The 25,331-nt window shown below is 50.1% G+C and overlaps 3 protein-coding genes across 6 annotated transcripts in view; 1 reads left to right on the forward strand and 2 right to left on the reverse strand.

Moving 5' to 3' along the window:
* BTK (Bruton tyrosine kinase) overlaps window positions 1-9,480 on the reverse strand; it is a 26,962-nt gene extending 17,482 nt beyond the window's left edge. The window contains exon 1 of one of the 2 annotated variants that reach the window (XM_067548416.1): window positions 9,348-9,480. The gene's annotated coding sequence lies outside the window, so the exon portion shown is untranslated. Of the gene's footprint in view, window positions 1-4,311; window positions 4,613-9,347 lie in introns of those variants that run through there. The other variant, XM_067548417.1, reaches the window with a different exon arrangement.
* On the forward strand, window positions 7,506-14,543 carry RPL36A (ribosomal protein L36a). The gene is made up of 5 exons (XM_067549703.1): window positions 7,506-7,556; window positions 11,777-11,882; window positions 12,223-12,290; window positions 14,003-14,125; window positions 14,476-14,543. The coding sequence occupies exons 1-5, from the start codon at window positions 7,506-7,508 to the stop codon at window positions 14,494-14,496; spliced, it is 369 nt and encodes a 122-aa protein (XP_067405804.1). The 3' UTR covers window positions 14,497-14,543.
* A 1,834-nt stretch (window positions 14,544-16,377) lies between these two features.
* On the reverse strand, window positions 16,378-24,600 carry GLA (galactosidase alpha). 3 transcript variants are annotated; one of them, XM_067548420.1, is made up of 7 exons: window positions 24,393-24,600; window positions 23,069-23,243; window positions 22,337-22,514; window positions 20,418-20,509; window positions 19,238-19,399; window positions 18,294-18,437; window positions 16,378-17,983 (listed from the first exon to the last, which is right to left on the reverse strand). In XM_067548420.1, the coding sequence occupies exons 1-7, from the start codon at window positions 24,575-24,577 to the stop codon at window positions 17,657-17,659; spliced, it is 1,263 nt and encodes a 420-aa protein (XP_067404521.1). In that variant the 5' UTR covers window positions 24,578-24,600; the 3' UTR covers window positions 16,378-17,656. The 3 variants fall into 3 exon arrangements, with proteins under 3 accessions (XP_067404521.1, XP_067404520.1, XP_067404522.1); XM_067548419.1 differs by having other exon boundaries at window positions 18,240-18,437; XM_067548421.1 differs by lacking the exon at window positions 24,393-24,600 and adding an exon at window positions 24,205-24,291 and having other exon boundaries at window positions 18,240-18,437.
* Between the last annotated feature and the right edge of the window lie 731 nt (window positions 24,601-25,331).

The raw sequence follows: 25,331 nt of genomic DNA on the forward strand, positions 1-25,331 counted from the left end.
AGTGATATTCAAGAAACGTCAAAATTGTGTGTGTGTGTTGGCAGGGGGAATTAATTCATGCCATTTCTTTATGATGCAAACGTGGGTGACATTTCTGGGAGGGTTACAAAGCTGGCCGCAGTGTGGAAACTGCAGCTGTTAGTGATGATATCTTGAAGATTTGCGGTTAGCAACTGGCTCCTGATACCGCCCCAAAACAAAGAGGCCATAAAGCTACCCTGAGTAGCTTGACCACATCCTCCTCCAGGATCCTCAGTATGGAGGATGCGGTAGGCGTGTGCCTGGCGGAATGGGCAGGGCTGGAGCACTCTGGTGCTTCCCAATTGACCTAACTTGGGATCTGTTACCAAGTGGAATGAGTTAGAACAGCCCTGAGGCTACTGTAACTGACAACAGATCTGGTCCCTGACAGCCCTGGAGCCTGGAGGAATGCAGCAGGGATTGTCCCAGGGCCCTGGCCCCTTTACGAGGGAAGAGGCCAGTGCACCTGTGACTGGTCAGCTGTCTCCCCAACTAGGCTTAAAAGAGGGCATCCGGGCTCCAGGGAAGGAGACAAGAAGGGCTGGTGAGAGCTGCCTGTGGAGGATAGCAGAGACCCAAAGGAGACAGGAAGCAGCAGGGGAGAACTGCCAGAGGCAGAGAGGAGCAGTGGCAAACGTCACTGGGAAAGTGCTACAGGAGACCCGGAAGACAGAACTCCAAGTGAAGAGAGTCAACCCAGGGACCTGCTGGGAAGCCTGGGAACTGGAGAAAGTTGTTGGGGAAGCCTGGGCAGAGTCCTCCTACAGAGGTCCCTCGGCAGAGCTTGGTCAGGGAAAGCCGAGCCCAACTCGAGAGGTTTGATGGAGGGTGGATCCCAGGAGAAGGGTCTGGACTCACAGGCAGAGAGGGTTGAGTCAGTGAGCAGAGCCGGGCGGGGAGCTCTCTCGCATGAGGACAGACTTGCCTGTGATGGCAGAGTTGTGGGACAGAACGGCCTGGTGGTTGGCCTAGCAAGTGGCGCCCTGGAACAAGGGCAAAGGAACGGGGAACAGACTGGAGATGGACTCTCAGGTGGGTGACCTGGAAGTGATGGCCCTAGAAGGGGCCTGGGAAAATTGCAGTGTTTGTACCTGTTGTACTTTGGAACTTGGGGTGACTAGTTTTATCAGATTACTGTACATGCCTCTGCCCAGAGGCAGGCCTTTGAATTGGACACCAAGAGAGACCATATTCCAAGCTATGGGTGAATGCAGGGGAAACGGAGGCAGGTGTACTGGCTTTGCACAGACCTATAAAGCCACCGTTCATGCAGACCCTTCTCTGACCCCAGCTTAGCTGGATCTGCGGCTCAGGACTTTGGTACAAATAAGCATCTGAAGCAACTTATGTTGTGTCATCCAGTCCATCCATCTACAGCAGCAGCAGAGCAAGGCTCTGTAGTGTCCTGGTGAACAGCCAGGTAGAAGTGGGCTCAAATCAAAGCCCTGGTTCCAAGCTCCTTGCTGCATTTGTAAGTACTGGAATCCAAACGTGGGCCTGAATTTTGCAGCGTGGCTCCAGGGGCTCCCCCCTTGCGCTACACATTAATCATGTGCGCCTGGGTTTGTAAATCACACCCTACGGGGTCATATTTTGTAAATACAAGTATAGAACTGTATACTTTCCACATGTGGAATAGTTTCCAGCCTAGAAGCGCTAACATTAGCGTGACTTTTGCCCTAGCTTAGAGGGCTCTAATGACCCAAAATCGGGCTAAGTCTAGCTGAGGGCCTGGCCAGTCACATATGGAACTGTCAGTTAGTCACTCGAAAACGCTGCTTGGTTATGCCCATTCCAACATGCCAAAGACTTAGCCTGTTTAACATCATTAGCACTGGATGCCTGCGAGCCACGTGTGATGTCAGTTTCACTTGATGTTAAAATCACTTCTGTTTTCCCTCTTGCACAATGCTCCAAACTAATGAGATCATCAGGATGCTCTAAATAACCCTTTTTTTAAAAAAAAAAAGAATACAGCTGTATTTTATCTGATGCCTTTCCTGTGGTGCAAACTGTATCCCAGAGCCCTGTGCAGGGCTGGGTAATTACAGAGATACATAATAATGGAAGGAGAGATGCTAGCGGCAAGGGAGAAAAGCTGAGGTCCAACGATAGCCTAAAAATGGTTTTAAACCACTGTTACAAGCAGCCCTATTATAGGCAGGGTCATGATCTATTAATTTGGAAGGAGAAGAGTCAGAAGAGATTTGCTGGAGAAACAGACAATAACGAATGGTTCAGAGAAGGCCAGCGGAGAACTCCCCTTCCCCTCCTATCAGGATAAGGAAGGCAACACATTCCATACAGCTACAAGGACAGACGTTTTTACACAAGGGTAGCATTAACCTGTGGAACTCATCACTGCTGCAGGGGAATCATAAAACGTATTCAGTAAGATTCAAAGCCAGGAGTAACATTTGCAGTTCAGAACTAGCTGTTCTGAAGTTACAAGCTCACCGGTCCTCAAGCTTTAAGGCTTAGTTCTGCTACCACTGAAGTCAATGACAACATTCCCATAGAAGTCAATGGTGCAGAGCAGAATCTAATCCTTGGTCAATAGGCTGGTCAAAAGTTGTCCAGAAGGAATTTTTCTTCCCACACTCAGCATTGCACAACTGAGCACACAGATACATTCAGAAGGAAGGAGGTGTCCCTTCCTCTGACCTATCAAGCAGAGGACACTGCCAGAGGCAGAATCCAGTACCTCTCCAATTTGCCTGATCTGGTGAGGCAGTTTCTATGTTCCAGTTATTAAAGAGGAGAGCTAGTCATGCATTAGCAGCAAGAGTAGCTGTTATTAAAAAACCACCCCCCGCCCCTTCTTCTGGCTCCAGAATAATTCACCACATGATCTTCATTTCATTGTTCAGAAGCACCCACAAAATGCTTTAGATGAATCATTTTCAGGCTGCAAGTTGTTGTTAATTAATTAATGTTGCAGAGTTTAGGGGCAGAAGGGACCCTCAGATCACCCAGGCTGACCTCCTGTATCTCCAAGGCCACCAGCACCTGCACACTACACCCCACAACCAAAATTAGACCAAAGTATTGCACCTTATGAGAGACTAGATTATGGAGGGCCACAGGCAGAGAATAGGAGGACTGAAGAACACCAGTGCCTGAGCCCCCTGCAGTGACAGGGAAATGATGAAGTGAGATATACCCAGATAATCCTAGCAAGTGATCCACGCCCCACACACTACAGAGAAAGATCCGCCCTCCAAGGGCATTGCAAAGCTGACCCCGTGGGAGATTCTTCCTGACTACGCATATGGCGATCAGCTGAGCTTGTGAGGAAGAACCAGCCAGCCAAGCAGTTAGGTTTTTTTTGCTGTGCTCATCAACATGCTGTGATGCCTTGTAGTTCAGATAAACTGACATAGTCCCCACCTTGAAGAGTCTTTTTTTTTTTACGGCCCTTATTGCTGAAGTATCTGAGTTTTGCAGTCTACCATAGTGTCAGATGAGAGGCAAACAGACCAAGTGGGAGGAGCTGGGGAGCCCAGAGCAGGCGTGCAGTAATTAGCTATGTTATTCTGCACAGTGGCCTACGCACAGCTTAGCTGAACAATTTTTTTCTGTGGTTTTGTTTAAAAATATCTGTGAAAAATGGTTAAAAAACTTTGTAAAAGCTGAACGTCTTGCCTGATTCCCACCTTGTGGGGATCATGGCACAAGAGAGTCTTGCGGAGGGATTTGAATGGGCAGGGGACAGGGAATGGTGCAGGAAAACTACCTTGAGGAGAGTATTCCAGATGGCAATATGGCCTAATAGAAAGGGCCCTTGAGTAAGATGCAGGAGACCTACGTTCAGTTCCTGGCTCTGGGCTGCTGGGTGATCTTTGGCAACTTGTTCCTGCCTTGTGCCTCAGTTTCCCCATGTGTAAAGTGAGGGTAATGATATCACCTTTGTAAAGTGCTTTGAGATTTACTGGTGAAGAGCATTACAGAAGAGGTAGGGATGGCTGTATGTTCTTCATGGTGTGGGACTGGTTACCTGACTCCCATGGCATTATTTCTGCTCCCTGATGAGGTGACTGAATAACAACCAGAGACTCTGAATCATCCAGTTAATCCTGGTTATAATGACTTTTCATAGGAATAACTGTTAGTTCTCCTATGCCTGGAGGACCTGAGATTTGCGGGCATGTCCCCAGATCCCCAGGCCCTCACGAATAACCAGCAATCTGACCCCAGGAGTCACACTGCACTGGCTCTACCGCCTCTGCCCCAGGCAGAGCTGCCCAACTAGTTACGCTGCTCTATTGACAAGAGTGAAAAAGGCTTTACCTTGCGACACAGCACCCGAGCAATGGCTAGAATCCACGAGCAGGCAGGACAGCTCCTCACCGTGTCTTCCAGGGAGAGCCCATTGACAAAGGAAAGGAAGATAAATACCAACGGAGGACCAGGTCCCTTGCACTCTATTCCTATGGCCCCACAGACTGTGCAGCCTCCTTCAGCCTAGCAGAGATAACATCCAGGATCCAGCTTCTCCATCAACTAGGCATTGCTCCTCAGGTCAGGGGGTGCCTGCTAGCATGTGTCTGGGCAGTACCCAGCCAGCACAACAGGCCCCCAGCCTTGATTAGGACCCTCTAGGCACTACTACCTCAATGCAAATAATAAATCATCGTAATATGGATCCCAGCTCCCAGGGGCTCTGATCCCAGCAGCCCACATTCCGATCTCCACGTCTGACGGCTGTCTGTGGTGACTCCCCAGTGCTGTTCACCACGTACCTCGCAGCAAGCTGTCCATTTGCTTCAAACAGAAAGCACAGGAGTGGGAGTGAGAGGATGGCTCCCCCCTGCCTGGCTAATGTTACTTCCTGTTGATATGACACTTTGGTCAGTTATGCTTTGACAAATATGGGACAGCTGCATTTGCACATACAAAGTGTCAAACCCCAGGACTCAGAGAGACTGTGAGTGGTGCTGCTCAGAGATGGGTCAGTACAGGCAGCATAGGGGGAGGAAAAAAAAAGGTCATCTGGACAGTGGTGGCTCATGGGATCTCTAAGCTCCAGCCCAAAGGGTGGTCTTTTCTCTCTTCAGGCCAGGGGGATGGAAGCGGCTTTGTTGCGATTCTCTGAGGCACCCTGGTGCCTGAGTGCTTGGCCAGTCACATGTGCTATCCCTCAGTTGCTGTGCAGTGCATTCCTGATTGTCTGGATGCACACCACAGGGAGGTGCTGGAAATCCAAACACAAGAAGAAGGGAGGCAGACACTGGGGCCTGTCTCTGAGCTTCCAGTTCCTATGCCTCCTGGCCCCACTCCTTTCAAGCAGCGGGGCCCTCCTGATGGATCTGTGCATATACATTGCACTCAGGGTCCTTGCTAGCCGGGAGCCAATGAGATCTGTGCTTAATCTGTCATTGCTTGGGGGACAGGAGGGAGGGAGGATCTCCAAGTCTGAGGCTTCCTGGGGAATTCCCCTGGAGCCCTACAGCTGAAAGCGAGAGAGAGAGAGAGGGGGGGGGGAGGGGGGGGTCAGCGCACCCTGCCCCACAAACTTCCACAATCCCTGGGTCCATCTCTCTGTCCTCTCACTCCACTTCATTGCATCTGTCCATCCTACAGCAGGAAAATTCCCTTCCCCCAGCTCTGTGGTGAAAATGAATGGGAAACTGGTCCCCCTGCTGCAGTCTGTCTGGCAGTGACCCTCTGCTGTTACTATCTCTGAGGTAAAGGGGAAAGAATTGCCCCGGGTGTAAAAGTGCGTCCCAACGAGTTCGATGTAGCTGAATGGGCAACTGCTGGTGAGCAGTGTAGCCTTGGGGGAGAGGGGAGGTTGAATGACAGCTGGGGCCGGGGACAGAGGAGAACTGCACAATAGTCAACCGAGCAGCTAAAGGGTTAATTATTTTGCAGGGGTCTGTGTCAATGGCTGGGTTCCTCTAGCCTAGCAGTGCCAGGGTAGAAAAGCAAAAGATGGTCGACCAGATGCTGCTCTTAGCAATAGCTGGAATCAAGGGGAGCTGCAGTGCAGAATTTGGCCCAGTGCACTGTTTCAACTAATGGTCTAGTCTGCATCTGTGTATAAGCAATTTGTCTGGAGACAGAGTTGTGCAAGAAGAGCGGTTTCGAAGAGGCTGATGACAGGGAAATGTGCCGTCTGCTAAAATGCTGAGTCTTCTTTTTGGATTCTGTATTCCTGGCAATCTAAGTTTGTTTCTAAGTTTAATAGATGCTAAGCTTTTGTTCAGGAGCCCCAGAGGGATTCCTCTGTGCCAGTGTCCTGCTTTGTGATTTCATCAACTGCCCCTCCTCCCTGATCATCTCCTCCCCATGCTGAAAGTGAGACGCACATGGCCAAGCCATGCTACAGCCCTCAGGCCTCCTGAGAGGAACCTGCCCAGCTTACTCATCTGTGCTAGTGTGGGGATTTGCATAGCCCAGCCATCAAGGCTCTGCTGCTTTAACTGGAGTGACGCTTGCTCTTAATGAGCACTGACTCCCTGGAAGTGATTGGAGATGCCCCAGGGACAGGTGCAGAGCTCTCAGATGGAGCTGGGCTCCAGCAACAGAGCCCTGGAGTGTAGTGGGAGATGGGAGGGGCTGGCTGGGTTCACACTCCGGGGATTGGGGGTGGAGTGGGCAGGGTAGAGAGAGGCTTTGATTCTAGTTACACCGGTCCTATGCTCAGTGAAGGAACAGGGAAGAGGAAAGACCCTTCCAGATTTTGGGGCCATTTGGGGGCCTCGCTGGCCCCTGGCATAATTTAGAGCAGCCCTGGGGTTGCTCTGAATTATGCTGCCCAGGGCCCAGGAGCAGCCATGAGAAGCAGAGAATAATTGAAATGCCGCAGCCTGTGGCCAGCCTCCCCCACACGTCTCAGCCATGCCGTGCCCTGGGCTGTGAGGAGCTGCATCTAGCCCCTCTGTCAGTTTAACCTTAGACAGGGGTAATTCCCATTGCCTGCCCCATTGCCCACCCCAATACACTGCGCCTGGGAGCCCCATTCAAGTGCCACGGCACTACAGTTTGCTGGGTCAGTCCAGGTGATGACCCAGGATGGACCAGGGAAAGGAAGAGGTCAGAGATGGTCTGAAGGAACTACCCAGTGCGGGTGTACAGGTGTGGGCGGTCTTTAGCTAGAGAGGAATTCAGAGCTAAAACACTGAAAACAGCTGAGTTCATGGCTCTGAGAAGGCCAGGGTTAAGACAGGCCATTTTGGGAGGCAGCTGTGCCTGGATCCCCTCACTAGAATCAGTCATTCCCCAGTGGGGTTCAGTTTTCTGTCCTTGGCCTATCAGCACTCAGTCCTGAGAGCAACCGTCTGCCTCCCTCTGTGCAGTTTGATTTCACTTGGTGGGAGCGGAGTAGGCACCTCAGGCTCACAGCTTAGCAGGCAGGTTTTACAAGAAATTATCTTTGCATTTCAGAGCCTTAACTCGGTGAAATAAAATTCAGTGGGACACCCAGCGCCGAGGTACCGCAGCACCCGGTGACACCCAGCGCCGAGGTACCGCAGCACCCAATGACACCCAGCACGGAGGTACCGCAGCACTCGGTGACACCCAGCGCGGAGGTACCGCAGCATTCGGTGACACCCGGCATGGAGGGCTGACTGCCTCCCCTCTGCTAGATCACAGCACTTGAGTACATCCCTTTAGCAAGGGAGCAGGATTTCATCATGTCTAGGTGGCAGATCACCTGGGACTTCAATCATCCAGCCACAACAAGGTTCAAATAATACTGAGACTCAGCCATGGGTCTGGTATCTTAGAAAGAAACCCACCAGTGAGGGTGGGAGCCTCCAGCCCCCCACTCGCTATGATGTCAGCGGGGGAGGCTTGTGCGGAGGAGACAAACAAAGGGGGGCATGGTGGGAGGGGTCAGGCGGACAACTGGAGAAGGCGAGGCAAGAGGCTGGGGAGAGAGACAGCCAGGAAAAGGGGGTGCTGGAGATCATGGGGGAGGGACAAGAAACAAGAGGCACCCTTCCCCATGTGGACTGTCCCTGGCTGCTCCCCCTCCCTTCCTCCCTCCACCTGCCCGGCTGATGCTCTAACTCAAACCACCTCAGCTATACTGGGCATCATCTGCAGCAAAGACAGAGGCCCTGTGTCCGGACTCTGCAGTGTCTCTGCTGCCCTGCAGGTGGCGCTGTATGAAGCTGAGACACTCCAGCTCAGTTCTGTTGTTGCCCGTAGGTAGGGTGGGCAGGGAGGGCACTCACATCTTGGCATGCTTTGCCAACCGCGACCTTCTATCCATGGATCTCAAAGCACTTTACACATAAATGACAACTCCTGCAAGGTGGGTGCATTCCATTATCACTATTGTGCCACAGGGGAAACTGAGGCACGGCAAGAGGCAGTGACTGGCCTGCAGTTACCCAGTAATTCAGTGATAGACCTGGGAATGGAACGCAGGAGTCCTGACTTCCAGCCCCTTGGGCTGTCTCCTTGGCCCATGACCCCTTTGTGTATACCACTGACCATGTTATCAGTCTGGGAGGACATCGGGGCCTTGTCACCTACTGCGTGAGCCTCATGTGGACTCTGACCCAGACCAATCCTGACCCCAGGTGAATTGCTGATATTGATACCCGGGGAACGCACTGCCACAAGGAATTCCTGAGGTACAGAGCCAAGTAGGATCCAGACAAATACGAGACATTCACGTGACTAATAATAGCTGCAGTCACACAAGCTAGAATGAACATGTATGAACGTCATGCACCCTCCTGTTTCAGGCCTAGCTGCCTAGGAAGAAACTTCCCTTTTGGGTATGTTACTGCCCCATTGGCCATTGCAACGTCCTCGGAAGGCTCCCCCGATTTGGCAGGTCCTCCATTCCTGTATTCTGACCCTGTGCGTGACCGGTCCTGCACTCCTTCCTTCCCCAGGTCCTAACCCTATGGACTCTGACCCCTTGTAGACTCTGGCCTTGGGTGCAGGCTGGATGGGATCTCGGCCTGGGTGATCTCTAGGTGTCTTCTAACCCTCGCCGGTCTGTGGGATCCCTCTGCGAAGCCCACTGGACTTCCAGACACTTTCCAAACCTGCCTCCCAGGTTGCTCCATGTCACACCATGCAGCCACCTTTCATAGTCACTGCCCGTCTGGCACATTGGTTATGAACTGACGATGGCCTCCATGCTTACTCCTCCTCCCTTCTGGATCCCATACCCCTTGCTGGGCATTGCTCCGAAGCCTGGCACGTCCTTCCCTGCTTACTCCATGTGGCAGATGCTGGACACTCCCCTCCCCGACTCCGTGCAACATGCCGCTGCACAGCAGCTTCCCTCTCAATCCTCATCACCTCCCCTCTACACTCAGCCTGGCTCCATGGGGCTCCAAAAGAAAGAGACTTACTGGTGATCTCCTGTCACTTCTTCTCCATACACCTGCCCCAGAGCTGGCTCTCCTCACTGAGGGTGGCTTCCCCGTGGCATTCAGACTCTGGAGCAGCCAGCAGGCAGCTCGTTTGAAACGCAGGGTTGGTCGGCTGGTGATAGGAATGGCAGCGGGCAACTCATTCTCACAGAGGGAGGGAGGAAGGAAGGACACTGAGTACTAACCCCACCCTTTCAGTTCCCCTTTTTTGGTTTCGGACTTAAAGCAGTAGCTTGGTTTCCTTTTGATCCCACAGGCAGACTCCAACAGTGCCACCGTGAGTCTTGTGTGACAAGGGCACCAGGCCCCAGGCCGTGGCAGGAGGTGTCTGCAGAAAGGCAGGGCAGGACAATTGACAGAAGCATGACAATGGATGGGAGAGGGAGAGGCATGATGAGAGAGGACAGATGGAGCAAGAGGACAGATGTCAGTCAGACAATAAAAGGGAGATTAGAGGGAGAGACAGGACAGGCAGGCAAGATAAAAGAGGACAGACAAAGGAAAAGGACAAGAAAGAACAGGAGAAGACAGACTGGAGTGTAGAACAGAAATGAGAAATGTGGAGCATTAAGGTGGAGACAGTGAGGGTATGTCTACACTGCAATAAAACACATGAGACTGGCCCAGGTCATCTGACTTGGGCATGTGGGGCTGAAAAATTGCAGTGTAGATGTTTGGGCTCAGGCTGGATCCAGAGCTCTGAGACTTTGCGATGGGGGAGGGTCCAAGAACCTGGGCTCCAGCTGAAGCCGAACGTCTATATTGTCATTCAATAGTCCAGCAGCCTGGGCCAGCTGTGGGAATTTTACTGCAGGGTAGACATATCCTTCGAGCTCCCTTTATGTGGGACAAAGGAGGCTGTAGGGAGAGCGGGGCAGAGCCAGCCACCTCGTATGCCATTTTTAACAGAAGTTCTCTTTGGAGCTGGAGGTAGAGACATGGACAGACACTTCCTCCTACTGAGTCATTAGCTAAGGGTAGTTTTTTGCTGTTGATAAAAATGGTAACATAAGAGGAAAAAAAAACTTCTGCATTTTTGCTGCCTTGGCAATATTATGAATTTTCTCTTCATTTAAGGATGTCATTCACAAGTAAATGCCCCCTTGGCGGGGGACGGAATGACCTGCACCTTGATAACTACTCAGTAAAAATGAATGGGGGCAGTTTTACTCCATGGACTACATCCATTTCCCTGAAGACCACACAGAAATTCCCAAGTGGGGGGAGGGAAGGGCCAAACTCTGCACACCCGTGCCTGAGACCTGCAATTGCCATTGACTCCAATGTCATCTCAGGGTCAGCCCTTAGAGCCTCATGAGGCCCCTCAGCTGCACCCACAAAGTACAATCTCAGGGCATTGTGGGTGTGATGCAGATACAGACACGCTTGCATGCAGTGCTAGCAATTCATCTGGCACCTTCAATGCCCTTCTGCAGGAACAGCTAAGGAATCTCACTGTCACAATTCAGCCTTTCAGCCCCCTCTGCCCCACACTGGGAGGAAGCTCAACCAATCAGAGGCTCTCCTTCATCTTTATGGCCCATATAGCGCTTGGTCTTTATGGCGCTTCATCTTTCCCAGCCAATGAACTGCCTCCTTTTATCCTTCTGGTTAATGCCTGCTTCTCCCAGTAGGTGGCGCACTGCTCACTACTCCCAGACTCTATGGTCACTCTCCGGCGCTCTGGTTCACTTCGACCCCCCTCCCTCTATTGTCTATCTAGCGTTTATTTCCTTCCGCTTCCGGGTCGCTCCCTTCTTTTCGTGCCGCCCGCCGCTGCTGGCAGGATGGTGAGAGTGGGCCTGGCCGGGTGTATCTGCCGCCATCCGCCCCGGGGGCCGCTCGCGTCAGCTCGGGGCCGGGCCGCACGTCTCGGGAGCCGCCGTGGAGGGGCTCGGCTGGGGCCGGGCCGGGGGCTCACGCGGGGGCTCGGCCGGGGGGGGGCTGGGGCCATGTTCGCTCCCGAGAGCCGGGGGCGAGGGGAGTCCAGTGGCGGGAGGGGGTCGCTGGCTCGGGGAGCGGAGCCGGTAGCCTCCGCAGGCCTGTCTATACCTCCCCTTCCTCCCCCCTTTCCCCCCGAAGCAGCTGAGCTCATGGAGGGCAGACGTGGGCTAGGGGCGCTGACACCGGCTGCCCGGGGCGGGGCGGCATCTCGCACCTCCCCTTGCTTTACCTGCAGTGGGACTGGTTGGGGGCACCGCCTGCCTGGGCCGGGTGCGGGCCGGGGGGAGAGGGTTATTAGGCACCCCTCGTGCCTGTCCCTATATTAGCTGCAATCCCAGGGCATTGGGGGAATGGGGACAGGCAGACACTGCTCACGTTTATCCCTGCTTTGGCTGTAGTGCTGGGACACCCCAGGCAGATTACATGGCAATTACTCTTAACATGCTGACTCTGTTCTCTGCTAGGTGAACGTCCCCAAAACCCGTAGGACTTACTGCAAGAAATGTGGCAAGCACCAGCCCCACAAAGTGACCCAGTACAAGAAGGGCAAGGACTCTCTCTATGCTCAGGGTAAGGGGCAATTCAGTGCATTTCTAGACTCATTTTTATGGGAGGCATGAATTTATCCGTGTGTCATGCCAACAATGTGCACAGTCAGTGGGGTTATGATTAGTGCTGGCACTGGGAGTCCAGGAGATTTCAGTCCTAGGTATGGGTATTGTATTGCTCCAGAGATGATAAACACACAGGATAATGGATATTGATAGAATACATGTGGAGAATTTGTGAGCTTTTATAACTGTTTATCAATCAAACCTTTATGTTGATTATGGGGTTGGAGGCTCCCAGGATCCTTGGACATTATTGAGTTTCAGCTGTTGGCCTGAATAGTTTTGTTTCTTCTCCATAGGAAAGAGGAGATATGATCGGAAGCAAAGTGGCTATGGTGGTCAGACAAAGCCTATCTTCCGTAAGAAGGTGAGCACTGGCTAAAGGAAAGAGGGCATTGAAACCCTCTAGTCAATTCCATACATGCTGGGGGAGAGGTAATTCAGAGCCTTACATGAGGATTGTTGAGTAGAGGCTCATATAGCATGTGTAGGTAGCCTTCAGTAGGGATGTCAGTGCATGATGGGGGCATGAGTCTAGAGTGGGTGCAGCAAGTGGAATCTTGCTTTTCTTGGGGCTCAGCAACTTGTCTTGATGACAGGTTTGTCACTTTTGTGCCTAAATTCACTTTTCCTTTGCTGCTTCTCAGCCAAATAAGAAATTTTTCCTCATGGTAGATTGAAGTAATGTCTTTGTGTGGTGGGTGGGCCATGCTATAAGCACATCAGGCTGGCTTCTGTGTAAATGTTGTCTTGAGTGCCCTTTTTTTTTTTTTTTTTTTTTTTTTTTTTTAAAGGGACACAATGGGGATAGAAATTAGATTACCTCTTTCCCTTACCTGTATTGCAGATACCTTAAATTAAGACTGAAATAATTTTAAAAATCCAATGTCAATAAACACTGTCAACACTAAAAGATTTACTATGAGTGTTTTGGTTAGGGATATGATTTTTTTTTAAGCAAAATGGTTCTATAGTGCAACAACTGTGTAGATCAAGCCTAAAATAGTGTATGTTAAAGGCTATCTGAAGGGGAAATGGGTTTGTACCCGTTTCCAGGGGTAAAAAGGAAGCCTGGAGAACTACCCTTCTTTTTATATTTTTATATATATATATATATTTAAAAAAAAAAGTGCAGAGGCTGGTTTTAACTGTAGGAATATCTAGAGTGTCATAGTTTTCTGATTTTGCTGTAAGATTCATTGGATGTCTCTGATAACGGGGACTGGTGAACTCAGCCATTAGGTTCAAGTGTGAAGTATTTACTTTCAAGTGTTTCTTGGGCATCTGAGTTAAGTACATTTTTAACAAAAAAAAAAAAAGGGGGGGGCTTTAAATAGTGTGAATGCAAACCGCTTCCCCTCTCAGTTGATTGGGTTTAATTTCCATCATATAGCGATCATCTTATTTTTCTGGTCATCTCTAGGCTTCCCAGAAAATGATTGGAATTTCTAATTTAACTTAGAAAAGGGGAAAAAAGCAAAATTACCCCTATAACTTTTTCTTTGGGTCTTTATACCTAGCAGAGGCACAACCCAGTCTTTTGCATGTGCAGGTCACATTTAAAACTGGTGGCTTTTCTGTGTTGCTTGGGTCTGTTAGGAGCCTAGGGAGAGAGATGTCAAAGTAGCGATAGAATGCTGGCTGTGTGGCACAGTTGGTGACTGCAATATGGATTTTGTCTTTGGAGACCTTGGGGTACAAGAAAAATGGGAATGTTCTGACAGACATGAAACTACACTGAACAATCATGTAGTCTGGTTTGCTTGGTAGTATTGGAAGCTATTATTTCAGTAGTCAGTGGTAGATTGGTAGTGCTAGTTATGATTACCAATGATCTACAGAACCCAGACTAGAACCTGTGGACGGACAGAATGTTGCAGGCCAGGATTTCAATGTGGTAGCAAATCTGTGCTGGGAAACTGGCCCATAGTTTTGTCGGCTTTGCTCTTTCATTCCTCATTTTCACAACTACTGAATTATCCACTCCAAAAATCCCTCACATTCATTCATCTAGGGCTAAAGGATGACTGGCTTTGCCTGCTACTGGGAATATTCCGTTCCCTGACTTTCTCTCTCCAGGCCAAGACCACAAAGAAGATTGTGCTGAGGCTTGAGTGTGTGGAGCCCAACTGCAGGTCCAAGAGAATGCTGGCCATTAAGAGGTGCAAGCACTTTGAGCTGGGAGGAGACAAGAAGAGAAAGGTATGTTTGTGTGCTGAGAGGGGTGTTGTAAGCTGTTTGACTGCATGGCCGCTTCAGTTCCGAGCGTGGTGAGGAAGCTACACTTCTGAAGCCGGCTAACAAATCTTAGCCACCTCGCTATTAATGTAAAGATCCTGCTGCTCTGTTAGTTGTAACTATCACATGGAGAAAGTAATGAAGGTGCAAAGGTGGTTTTTGGCAGGGAGAACAATGTAATTTAGCGGATTTTCAGAATGGCTGTGAGAAGGTGGTGTTGATATAATGCTCCATACAGGTCCCTGAAGTGAGCTGAGATGTTTGTTGTAGGGTTCTGTATTGCACATGCTCAGTCAGTCTCTTCTCTCTTACAGGGCCAGGTGATCCAGTTCTAAACTCCATCTTGCTCATTATGGAATCCATTAAAGTATGTGGAAAGATCTGCTCTTGCATATGTCCTCATTGCTAGGGTGGGACTTTCAGGTATATCAAATGGGAGCTGCCACTGGATAAAGCTCTCTGGGACTGGGAAATCTCACCAGTGGCTGATGTTGCTTAAAAAGAGGCTTTAGAATAAAATCTGCCTACTATCAAAGAAACTTTTTTTAATCGACATTCAGAGGTGCCACTCTGTGGGAGGTTGCTCAGAGCCTACCACTCTGATGTACTAATGCTTGGTGTGGAAGCCACATGCTGCTACTCTCCTCCCAGGTCCTTTTATTCCACAAATGGGAACAGAAGGTAGGGCTGTGGCTGTTTAACCAGAAGTTGCACTGGGTACACTTAATTGATTTAGTTAAACTAATTAGCACAGCTCTGACTACTTCCTCTTTTAAACTTGCTTTTTTGGTCTTGCTTGTTTCTGAAAATTTATGGCCACAAGCTAAACCACTTTAAGGCGGAGTTAAATTGATGTCTGTATACAAAACTACAGCACTTTAACTAAATTGTATAAAATCCCACCTTTACTATAGTGGTACAATGTGCATGGACCAGGCCTTAGCCTTACCTTGTAGTAAATTATTTTAGAGGAATAGTGGGGGGGAGGGGCTGTAAGTGGACAAGGTTCAGCTCATCCCCTAAGTGATGGTTCTAATGCATGGGGGAGGGGCTGGCTTGACTTTTGCTGAGCCTACTGAATAGCAGATGGCATCATTCCTTCTGCTACAGATATATAGTGCTGGCCTCATTTTAGATCCCTCTTCTCTACAAGCTCTAGGAGCTGTAGTAAACTGAAAATACAGGGAATAACTGTACTAGGACAGGGTCTAGCAGCCCTAATACAAATTGTAGAGATTTCATTGACCGATGCACCTCCACTTCCCAGTACCATTTTTAGACAGCCATCATTCATTTCTGTTGGTAGATGTGAACTTGCTACTGGTAGCTCAGATGAGTACAGCTACAGGGGCTAAGCTTCATGTATTCAACTTGTGGCCTGCTTCATCCTCCATGTAGGAAAGGGGATGTCTCATTAAGCCCTTCAGGTATACGTGTTAAGATGTTTAGCCTGATCCCATCCTTCGGCATAAGCTTGAGAGAAGCCTGGCTAGCTTTCTGTTCCACACCAGCCCTGAGCTCTAATCCCTGATCCCCCTATAAATTAAGCACAAAGCACTAACTCCATGTGTGAAGGTAACTGACTACCAACTAGTGCTAAAGAAGGTAAATGAGATCCAGCAGAATAGGAATAGTAAGTGCTGTTCTTGGATACTGACCCCTACTTCAAGGGAGAGGAATCTGAAGTTCTAGTTTTCTGAAATCTAAGCTGTGTGGAGGATGCTAAGGAGCATCATGCAGCATCACTAGGAAATTCCACTTGATACTCTCACTAAACTTGGGCAGAAAAAAGGTAATGTGTGTGGGTAGAAATACAACTGAGATTCTTTATATGCAGTAACCAGAAGGTTGCTCTGTTAACAGGGAAAACAGCTTTACTGCATGTTTCTTCACTACAGCAGCTGGAGGAATAACTCCTTCCATGTTTTGTAACAGGACAGGGTCTGCCAGCTCTAGGCTAGTAATGAGAGGTTTTTTTTTTTTTTTTTTTAACTGGAATTCAAAAGTACACCTTTTAAAACTAAGCTATTCTTTGCAGTGGAGGTGTAGCATAGCATCTTGCTTATCCTAATCATTGATAGGATACAGATTCCTGTAGCAACTCTGCATGCAAACTTACCACCTTTAAGCCTTTTGAAATAATTGCTGTTCTGTAATGTTCAAGGAGGAGACCGCCTTTGATAGTGCATCCCCAAGAGAATGCAGGAATCAACACCATCTGTTGAAGTACTTTGTAATACAATTATCAAAGATGTCTAGGAATAGGTACACTTTAATTTTTTTAGCATTACTTGTGCACAATGTTCATGTACACAGCTAGCTCAGTATGTGTGGATGTGATTAGTTTTACAAAAGAGCTAGAAAACCCGCAGCAATAAAAATCTCAAAAGATCACTATCAAGTTGAGTGCAGTCTCCATTCCACACACTAATATACAAAAAGGCCTCAACCCCTTACCGTGTATATGAAAGTAGACTGTACCACAAAGGAAGGAGATGGGGGAAAAGGACAGAGCAAGCCCAACCTTTCCCTACTCCATTTCCTTGTAGTGGCATCAGTCAACAGCACTAGGGAGGGGAGAAAGCGCTTTACATAAGCCATCATTCTCTGTTTGAGTGGCTAATGATTAATCCCTTAGAAATCCAGTTCTTGGTGCTTTAGTCCAAATTTCAGAGCCAGCAGTGGAACATAGCTGCTGCCACCAGGGCAATCAGTAAGGTGCTGAAGGCAGCTGAGTGACTGCCCTCCCCCAAAGAAACATGGATTTGGGAAAAAAAATAAATAAAAACCCTAGTGCAAAATGAAAGCCCCCCTTCGGTGCTTAGCCTATACTCAAGCCTCTCTGGGCAGGGTTCCTTTCTTATATGGATGCAGGGGCCTTTACCCATGTTAAATGGAAACAGCAAGAAAATGATAGCTTAAAAAGTACTGGCTTAAAACATTAAGCTGAGTTACCATAGCAAGGTGAGAGCTACCTTGGGAGGTGGAGGGGTAACTATGACTTCAGCTGAGGGTAGAGGGTGTGTTTTCTTGCAGGTGGTGTATGTCACTGGCCTGAGAGGAAGCTGTTAAGGCAAGAGGGGAGCACTCTTCCCCAGAGTCCTGGCACCACTGAGAACCGTACTAACATGGTATGTGCTTGCTTTGCATTTTCTCACCAGTTACCAAGGCCATTAGGTCTAACAGAAGGCTGATCAGTCTAATTGGCTGGCTCAGTCCTTTAGCCCCGAGGGAAAGGAAGGGTAGGTCATGTGCTAGAGGGAGCAGGACTTGAATAGATCCAGCAGGGATAAGTAAAGACACCCTCTTTCCACTCTCCTGGTAATTGCAACACAAGGATGAAGAGAGATGACAGTACTTTCTGCTGGATTAGGGTTAATAAATTTGGTAAACTTTGTCACTGATGGCATCTTCACCACTTATTACCTACCAATGTGGAGGGACAGGGTGGCAACAAGGGAGCTCTAGTGCATGGGGAATTAGGCCACCACTCCATTATAAGATATCTGGAGATGGGTTTTTGTTCATATTCATAACAAGCTTCTCATCGGGGGGCTCTGTGATCACCACCACCTTCAGCAGCACAGTACCCGTTGGGTTCACCTCAACGTTCAAGAATGAGACCCAGTTGTGCAGTCCCCAGTCCTCACTGGTAGGGAGAATCTGCTGGATGGAGCATACAGGGTTGCATGCCAGGCCATTTCCAAGGAAAGAGGTAGAGAAGCTGAAGATTTGGGGTCCTCCAATCTCCTGCCGGTTCAGCACAGCCACAGCATAGGCACCCCTGGACAGAGGCCGCTCCCAGAGCTCAAAGTTGTTATCCTGTCAAACGGAAACCAAACCCATGGTTGAGGGGGCAGGCCTGACTCTACAGGTCCTAGTCACACTCTCCCTAAGCAGACAGGCATGGGAGAGTCAATTCTCTATAAGTAAATGTTTCAAAACTCTACTCTCCCCACTCGTACTTTGAGGCAAGCAAGTAGGCTTACCATCCCCAGCACCCTAGTTTCACCTACTGTCTCGTGCGCAGGAGAGGAAAGCTCTTCCCCATTTCAGTGACCCTAGCCCCCCCATATACCTTAGTGACACGGTATCCCTGCTTGCCCAGCGGGTCCTGGTTGATGGCAATCACCTCCTTGTTCTGGAGCAGCCACTTGGCCTGGGGGCTGACGTGACGTAGATCATTGGACATGAGCAGTGGCGCTGCCATGATAGCCCACAGTGCCATCTGAGTCAGCTGCTGGTCCCAGCTCAATCCAAAGTTCCCAATCACCAGCTGTGACAAGCGGGGAAGAAGAATGCTCATACAGACACTGACATTTTTCACTTCCAATGCTCTTTAAGGGGAAATCAGGACACCAGGCACCCACTGCTGGCTAAGTGACTGGATGGATGTGCCCTATATGCACAGAATAAAACAATATACATCGTGCTGCATTAGGGGCTAGTTAGACAAGCCTAGCTCTGGTAGCAATCCAGAGCCTGTTATCACCAGCTGGTAGGAGCAGGTGGGGCACAGTCCCAGTTCACACAGCTATTTGGGGATCAGGAGCTGGGGAAGAGGAAGAAGATTGTGTCTGACAGGAAGGCAGAGCACAAGGCTTAGTTTTAGATCAAATACTCCTTAAGGAGTGGCTACTAATTTTAGGTGCCCAGTTTGGGCCTGGGGGAAGCTCTGGGTGATCAGCACTGAGAATTGGGCCCAATGGGTGTCAGGCTGGGCAACCACAGCTAGTGACCACTTCTGAAAGCCTTGGGCTTGCTTTTCAGAATAGAACTGCTCTTAGACAATGGCTCCCAGCTGAGCCTCAGCAATGCACACAGGTTACGTTCCTCACCACTGGATGTTGTACCCCCTCCTTGCATGGGTACAGGGCCCTCTCTGATGAATCCATTGTGCTAGGACCACAATGGAGGGTCCTCTGTCCCCAACAGTCATTTCCCCACAGTCAGTTCCTTATAAAGTTCCCTCCTGATTCCTTCTGCTGCTCTCAGGAATGGAGACTCCCCCCTTATTCTCTAATCAAGTAAAGGCCTCCTGGGTGTTGCGTGCAACTAGAGTTCATGTGTTCTCACCATGTCAGGGTCATTCCATCCCCCTGGCCCAGCAATGTCCACAATGCTGTCTTGATGCAAAGCTGTCCAATCCAGGATATTCTTAACACTGTTCCAGGCATCATAGATGTCACCGTAGTTCCTCCAGTGATTGCAGTAGTGTTTGATCTCCGTGTAGTTGGGCTGCCGGAGGACAAAGAGGGTGCTTATGGGAGAACCTGAGCATTTAGGATAAGGAGGCACACGCAAGGATGGATTGCTTCATGGATGCATGGGGGAGAAGCGCAGATGGAAAAGACCTATAAGGTCATTCACTCCATGTGCTGATTGCAGTGCAGCATTGCTCCTTGGCTTATGGCACGTTCTCTGATATTTGTGCCATTCTAGGGCGATGGTGTTTCAACACCTTCCCTTGGGAGACTATTCCATGGTCACCTACCTCTTCCTGATTTTATTCAACCTAATGTCACCCCATCAAATCTAGTCAGACATGGTACCACCCTGAATAATTACTCCTGGTTCTTGGAGTTTACACCCTACAACTACCAGTGCATTTAATCCCCTCTTTACACAGGATGGTGTGGCTGCATTCTGCTGTCACAGGATGGAGGAGCCAGCTCCAGGTGGAGTCTCACACTCCAGTCCCTTTACTGACTAGGATTTTGCACAGATTTCTCCCAACTTCACAGTGGAAAAATCCCTGACAGCTCAGTACGCCAAAATCCCCATTGGTGCCTGGGACTACCCTACCAGCAGAAAGGCCGAAGGGGAGGATTCAGTAACGCTCGGGGAAGCCCTGGGAGGACGAACATCACAGCCCCAGCTCTGCACAGATCACACCTATTCAGCAGTGTAGCCAGATTATCCCAGGACTCCAACGCTGAGACACAGTAACATGATGCCCCACTAGACACAGGCAGCATCCAAAGGCTCTTCTGGGGCATTAGTTCTCTGCCATGGATTCTTAGCTAGTTGATACCCACCTTACCCCTCCACTCAGTGCCCCTACATTCATCAAGACTTTCCTTCACCATCTCCCTTCAGTCACTTTGGCATCTACTTTGACATTCAACCTGGGTTTATGTGGAGGCACTTGAGGGTCTTGCAAGTTAATCCATTTCCTTAGTACTCAATGTCACCAGTGTCTTCCTGCCATGCATCACATCTGTCTAGGGCTAGCACCCTGGGGAAGACTTCTTACCTTCTGCATGGGTCTCATGTAGAGAGGCCATTCGCAAGAGTACACAATACTTCTGCCAGTGTTATTCAGGGCCAGAGACATGTTCCTGTAACCTGAAGGAAGAGAACAGCAGCCTGGTTATACCACCTACTGAGGCAGAAGAGGGTAAGGGAGCTCACCACTGATGGCTCAAATGTTGGATCGAGACTCTTGTAAAACTGGGAGTGGGGTGTGTGATGACATTCACCTGGTATTGGTTGAGTCAGAACCCCAGGAGAGAGGAGTGGATTGCCAGGGTCCAGCCAGGAGTCTGTGGTGCAGTTGCCTGCCTTTCAGCAAGTTGGATCAGTTAGGAAGAGGGAGGTAATATGACTCAGAGACAGAGAACTCCACTGAGACTAAGGAGAGCTGAGTTCAATTTCTGGCTCTGCCAGCAGCCTGCTGAGAGACCTTGGGCAAATCACTTCTCCACCATGTGCCTCAGTTTTCCTTTCCATAAAATGGGGATGACATTTTATCTCCCTTTGTGAAGAACTCTAGTATCTACTGATGAAAATGGTTTCAGCCACCCCCTTGCCATGTGACCTAGGGTAAGACCAGTGTAATGGTTGACTAAGACTCAATTGTGCCCCTCTAAAATGGGTTTAATTACGCATTGCTGTGTAATGGGGCTTCCCCCCACCTCACTGTACAACTTGTTCTAGTCTAGAGAGTTTGTATTAAGGTAGACATTCATTGTGCTTTTACAAACAGCTGCTCTTTTAACTTCAGGAGCTGTTCTCTATACTGAGAGCTGCTGGAGTAAAGCTAGCTGTGGCTAACAAGTGCACAGCTCAGTAATGTGCTCTTCTAACCCTTATGGAATGCCCAGGCCACTGGGACTCGGAGGTAATGTGTAAGCAGTAGGAGACAAAGGCAGCTGGGTGAGATTCCAGTATCACTGTTCTCGTCTTATCTTTGTACCCAGGAGAGCCCTGTCCTGTTGTGTCCCCTTTGATTAAAGCATGGGCAGTGAAAGTGGTTTTTTGCTGTCCTGCTTAAAACGCTCTCCTGGGGTCACAGAGACAACCTCTCCCAAGAGCTTCCGCTTTCACTAGCCACTGCCTAAAGGTGCTTTGGCAGCTGTGGCCTGGCACTTGCAGGCACTGAAGATATTGCATGTTAGACCAACCATCTTGGACAGGACCTTAGCCCTGATCAGTTTGCTCTGCCTGAGGGAGGCCAGAGCCAGCCCCAGCCTTCCTGCTGCCAAATGACTCAATGACACTGATTGCCACTCTGTTAAGGGTGGAAAGAAGGAGTTCTCTTCCGAGTGACCCTCCTCCCTTTTACGTGAGTCTGTGACTTGTTAGCCAGCATATCTTCCCCAGGGCTGGTTGCCTGCTATGTGTGGTGAGGGTCCCTAGCAGACTCTCCAGAGTAGACAGACACTGTAAACCAGGGGTCCCCAAACTTTCAGCTGCCAGTGCCATATCACTCAGTCTTGCTCTTATGGTGGGCTGGAGCAGCTCCTCTGGCCAGGGCACTGGGCCCAAGTCAAGTGGGAGAGGGGTCGGGAGAAGGGGCAGGGCCAGGAAGGGGTAGCAGACTCAGCAGGCCGGTCAAAAATGTGTTGGTGGGCTGGATGTGGGCCATAGTTTGGGGATCCCTGCAGTAAATCAGCAAGAGTGGCTGATGAATGAGTCAACTGAAGTCAGCTTGACCCATTCCTGGATCCCCAAGATGGAGATGACTTGCAGCATGTAGCCCTGGCCCATCAGAGAGATGCTTCCTTTGGGTTCCCCCGAGTTCTTAGATGGCACCCTGCCCTCTAAGCCTCTCACCCTCATATCCCCTGTGCCAGTGGATATGTTCAGTTCTTTTGAACTTGTCTCACAGCTCTGAGACAGTGTTGATTGGAAAGCATTCTCCCACATGGAATCTCTCAAGTTAGCACATACCTTCTGCCAGCTGGTCCAGCGTGCCGTAGTTACAGCCATCGAACTTCAGCAGGTCCACACCCCAGTCAGCAAAGGTTTGGGCATCAAGGTCATAGTAGCCATAACTGCCAGGGAAGCCAGCACAGGTTTTGTTTCCAACATCCCCGTAAATCCCCAGCTTCAGCCCTTTGGAATGGACCTGAGGCAAACATACACAGTGAGAGTCAACAGCCACGGGGCTGGGAGAAACAGAGACACACAGTAGGAGAACAAGAGAGAAGTGAAAGCCCCTTACAGTACCTTAACCGCATAGCTGCTGAGTGAATTTCCAACTCCTCCAAGAACAGGCCCATTCAAGAGAAAAATCACAGCCCAGAAACCTCTGGGATCCCCATTCCACTTTCACTTCCAATATAATGGACAGTCCTAGAGATAACATGGGAATGAGGACCCTCCCAACCCCAGGGGCTAGGATCCTCTAAGGGTTACTTCAGGAGTCCCTACAAGCCAGGGTTAGAAACCTGTGTATAGAATTTGCTAGGCAGTGGATCTGAAGAAGATTCATCATAAAAAACCTAATATATCAAGCAAACTAATCAGTTTTAGTAGATCAGGGAAAGTCCCCCACCATCTCTCTAAGTAAGGCACCTACTAGAACTCTACTGTATGCGTCATTCCAAATATCCTGAAATAGAAGAAAGATGAAGATCCCACAGTTGGGGGTTTAGGTACCATCTCCATCTGTACACTCACATAGTCTGCCAGCTTGCGGATCCCACTGGGGAAGCGTTCTGGGTCAGGTTGGAGCCTGCCTTGATCATCTCGAGTCATAGCCATCCAGCAGTCATCAATACAGACAAACTCATAGCCTACATCCTTCCAGCCATCAGACACCATCAAGTCAGCCATCTGCATAAACAGCTGCTCACTGAAGGACACAAGAACCAGGGGTCACAGGGGTCCAAGGTACCAGGATAGTTAGTCAAAACAGGGCATTAAGATTTATTACGTTGTGCTAAATCTGAGCTTAAAAACAGGCATGAAGTCTCTCAGATACATGGTTTCCATCTGCATAGTTACTTCCTAGGATGGATGCTATAGTGCAGTATAAATACATAGGTTGGATTAAAGACAATATTACAAACACCTAACACTTGTAAAGTGCTTTTCACGCAGAGATTTCAAGGCACTTTACAAAACGGGTCAAAGTCCGCTAGTGGGACACCCACATTCATGGGATATTGTTAGCCTGGGAAAAACCCAACAAAAGGTGCATTTTAAGGATCCAAAAGAACATTCATGTAACATTGGCCAGTCCCAAACAGAAGGTTTATTTCCAGCCCTCAGGAGATCACCACCCCGTCAAGATTGCTAAACCTTTTATTGATCCAGGTTCTGTTTGCTGCCTATCCTGCAAAACAAGATGGTTATCGCAGATGCAGAGAGAAAAGAGATCGGTTTCAGCGTGTGAATGTGACTGGACAGGATGTATTTTAAGCCAGTCCCAAAATTGCGCAAAAGGCTTGGCCATAACTGTATTTAGAGACAACTTCCCGGTCCCAGGATCCCCCGCCACAGTGCATTTGCAATGCAGGTCTAGGGGTGACCCTAATCCTTTGACTGCCAGGGTGGACCACTCCATATAACTGCCCTGTTCTGCACATTCCCCCTGAAGCTCCGGGCCACTGCTGGAGTCAGGATACGGGGCAAGTTAGACCATGGTCTGGCCCAGTAGGGCGGCTGCTGGGTTCAGATGGGCCCTTAGGGAGAAGCGAGGCCGCACCAATTCCCTGTGCTCTGCAGGCACAATTAGCGCGGCTTTTTGTTCCCTGTAATGAAGCCTACGGAAAAGGGAACGCGAGATAAGCAAGTCACACTCTCCTCATTACGTAAGAGCCGCAAAGTTCATTTCCCAGGCACCTGACCGACCGACCGACCGACCGAGCTCACACCCCACCGCTGCAGCATCCCGCGGCTCCGAATCCAATCCCAGCCGCGTTCACACGGGGCTGTGGCGCCCACTCTTGGCCCCCTCCCCCGCCAGGCGGCCGAGTGCAGCGCCCCCGCCGGCAGGTACCTGATACAGGAGAGCGGCTCGCCGGCGCAGTCGGTGCTGCATAGGAAGCGCTCCCAGTGCAGCCAGCCCATGGTGGGGGTCCGGGCCAGCCCGTTCTCCAGCGCCCCGACCCGCCCGCCCGCGGCCAGCAGGGCCAGGGCCCAGGCCAGCGCGGCCCCCCGCCAGCTCCCTGCAGCCGTGCCCATCGGCAAGCCAGACAGTCACTGATAGCAACGCCGGCTCGCGTGCCAACCTAACCCCCGAGGGGCACTCCGGATAGCCAATCCCACCCTGCCGCCCTCACAGCTCAGCCAATCAGGACACGGAATCTACAAAGTTCCGCCCACCTAGCAGGGTAGATGGCGGCCCCCAACCCGGAAGCGGGACAAGCGACAGAGGCTGTCATATAGTTGGAAGTGGGGGGGGGGGGGAGAGTCATGTGACATTGGTGTCAGGTGATGATGGGTCATGACCTCACGTTTGCCAGCTTCTGCCCTGGGGGGAGGGAATGAGGCAGGTGTGACACTCCCCGGCCCCAGGGGCTGACAGGGGCGGAGGTGTCTCATCTCCCCTTCCACAACCCCAGGCTGGGTGGGGCCTGCCCAGGCCTAGAGCCCTTTGCTGCAGCATGGTCATAGGTGGAGCCAGTTCCTTTGTGCTTCTAGCCCCTGCCCTGGCCTGGAGGGCAAAGGGCAGTTTGGTCACTAGGGCCTAGTCATGCTTTAACCTGTCCCCGGCTGCCTGCACAGGCCTCATTCCTGCAATGTCACTAACTCACGATTTTATCCCAAGTCTCACGATAGCGGGAGTTTTCCTTAAAGCCCCAGCTGCTGGACTCAGGTGATTTCATGAGAACCTCTGCTTCCATTTCTCAGAAAAACTACTTCACAGAGTTGCCAGAAAAAAAGCTTGAAACTGTGAAGCCACTGCACCTTAATGCCTCAGGAATCAGCAAACAAA

Source organism: Emydura macquarii, unplaced genomic scaffold (assembly GCF_026122565.2).
Source record: "Emydura macquarii macquarii isolate MOO-44397 ecotype Brisbane River unplaced genomic scaffold, CSIRO-AGI_Emac_v2 contig_1253, whole genome shotgun sequence".
NCBI lineage: Eukaryota > Metazoa > Chordata > Testudines > Chelidae > Emydura > Emydura macquarii.

Bases quoted from the DNA above. Each gene is read 5' to 3' on its own strand.
- RPL36A (XM_067549703.1), top strand. From the start codon at position 7,506: ATGACACCCAGCACGGAGGTACCGCAGCACTCGGTGACACCCAGCGCG. The intron at 12,291-14,002 runs GTGAGCACTGGC...TTCTCTCTCCAG, and splicing joins AGCCTATCTTCCGTAAGAAG to GCCAAGACCACAAAGAAGAT. The intron at 14,126-14,475 runs GTATGTTTGTGT...TCTCTCTTACAG, and splicing joins GAGGAGACAAGAAGAGAAAG to GGCCAGGTGATCCAGTTCTA.
- GLA (XM_067548419.1), bottom strand. From the start codon at position 24,577: ATGGGCACGGCTGCAGGGAGCTGGCGGGGGGCCGCGCTGGCCTGGGCC. The intron at 19,400-20,417 runs GTAAGAAGTCTT...GTCCTCCGGCAG, and splicing joins ACATGAGACCCATGCAGAAG to CCCAACTACACGGAGATCAA. The intron at 17,984-18,239 runs GTATATGGGGGG...TCCGTTTGACAG, and splicing joins AGGGATACCGTGTCACTAAG to GATAACAACTTTGAGCTCTG.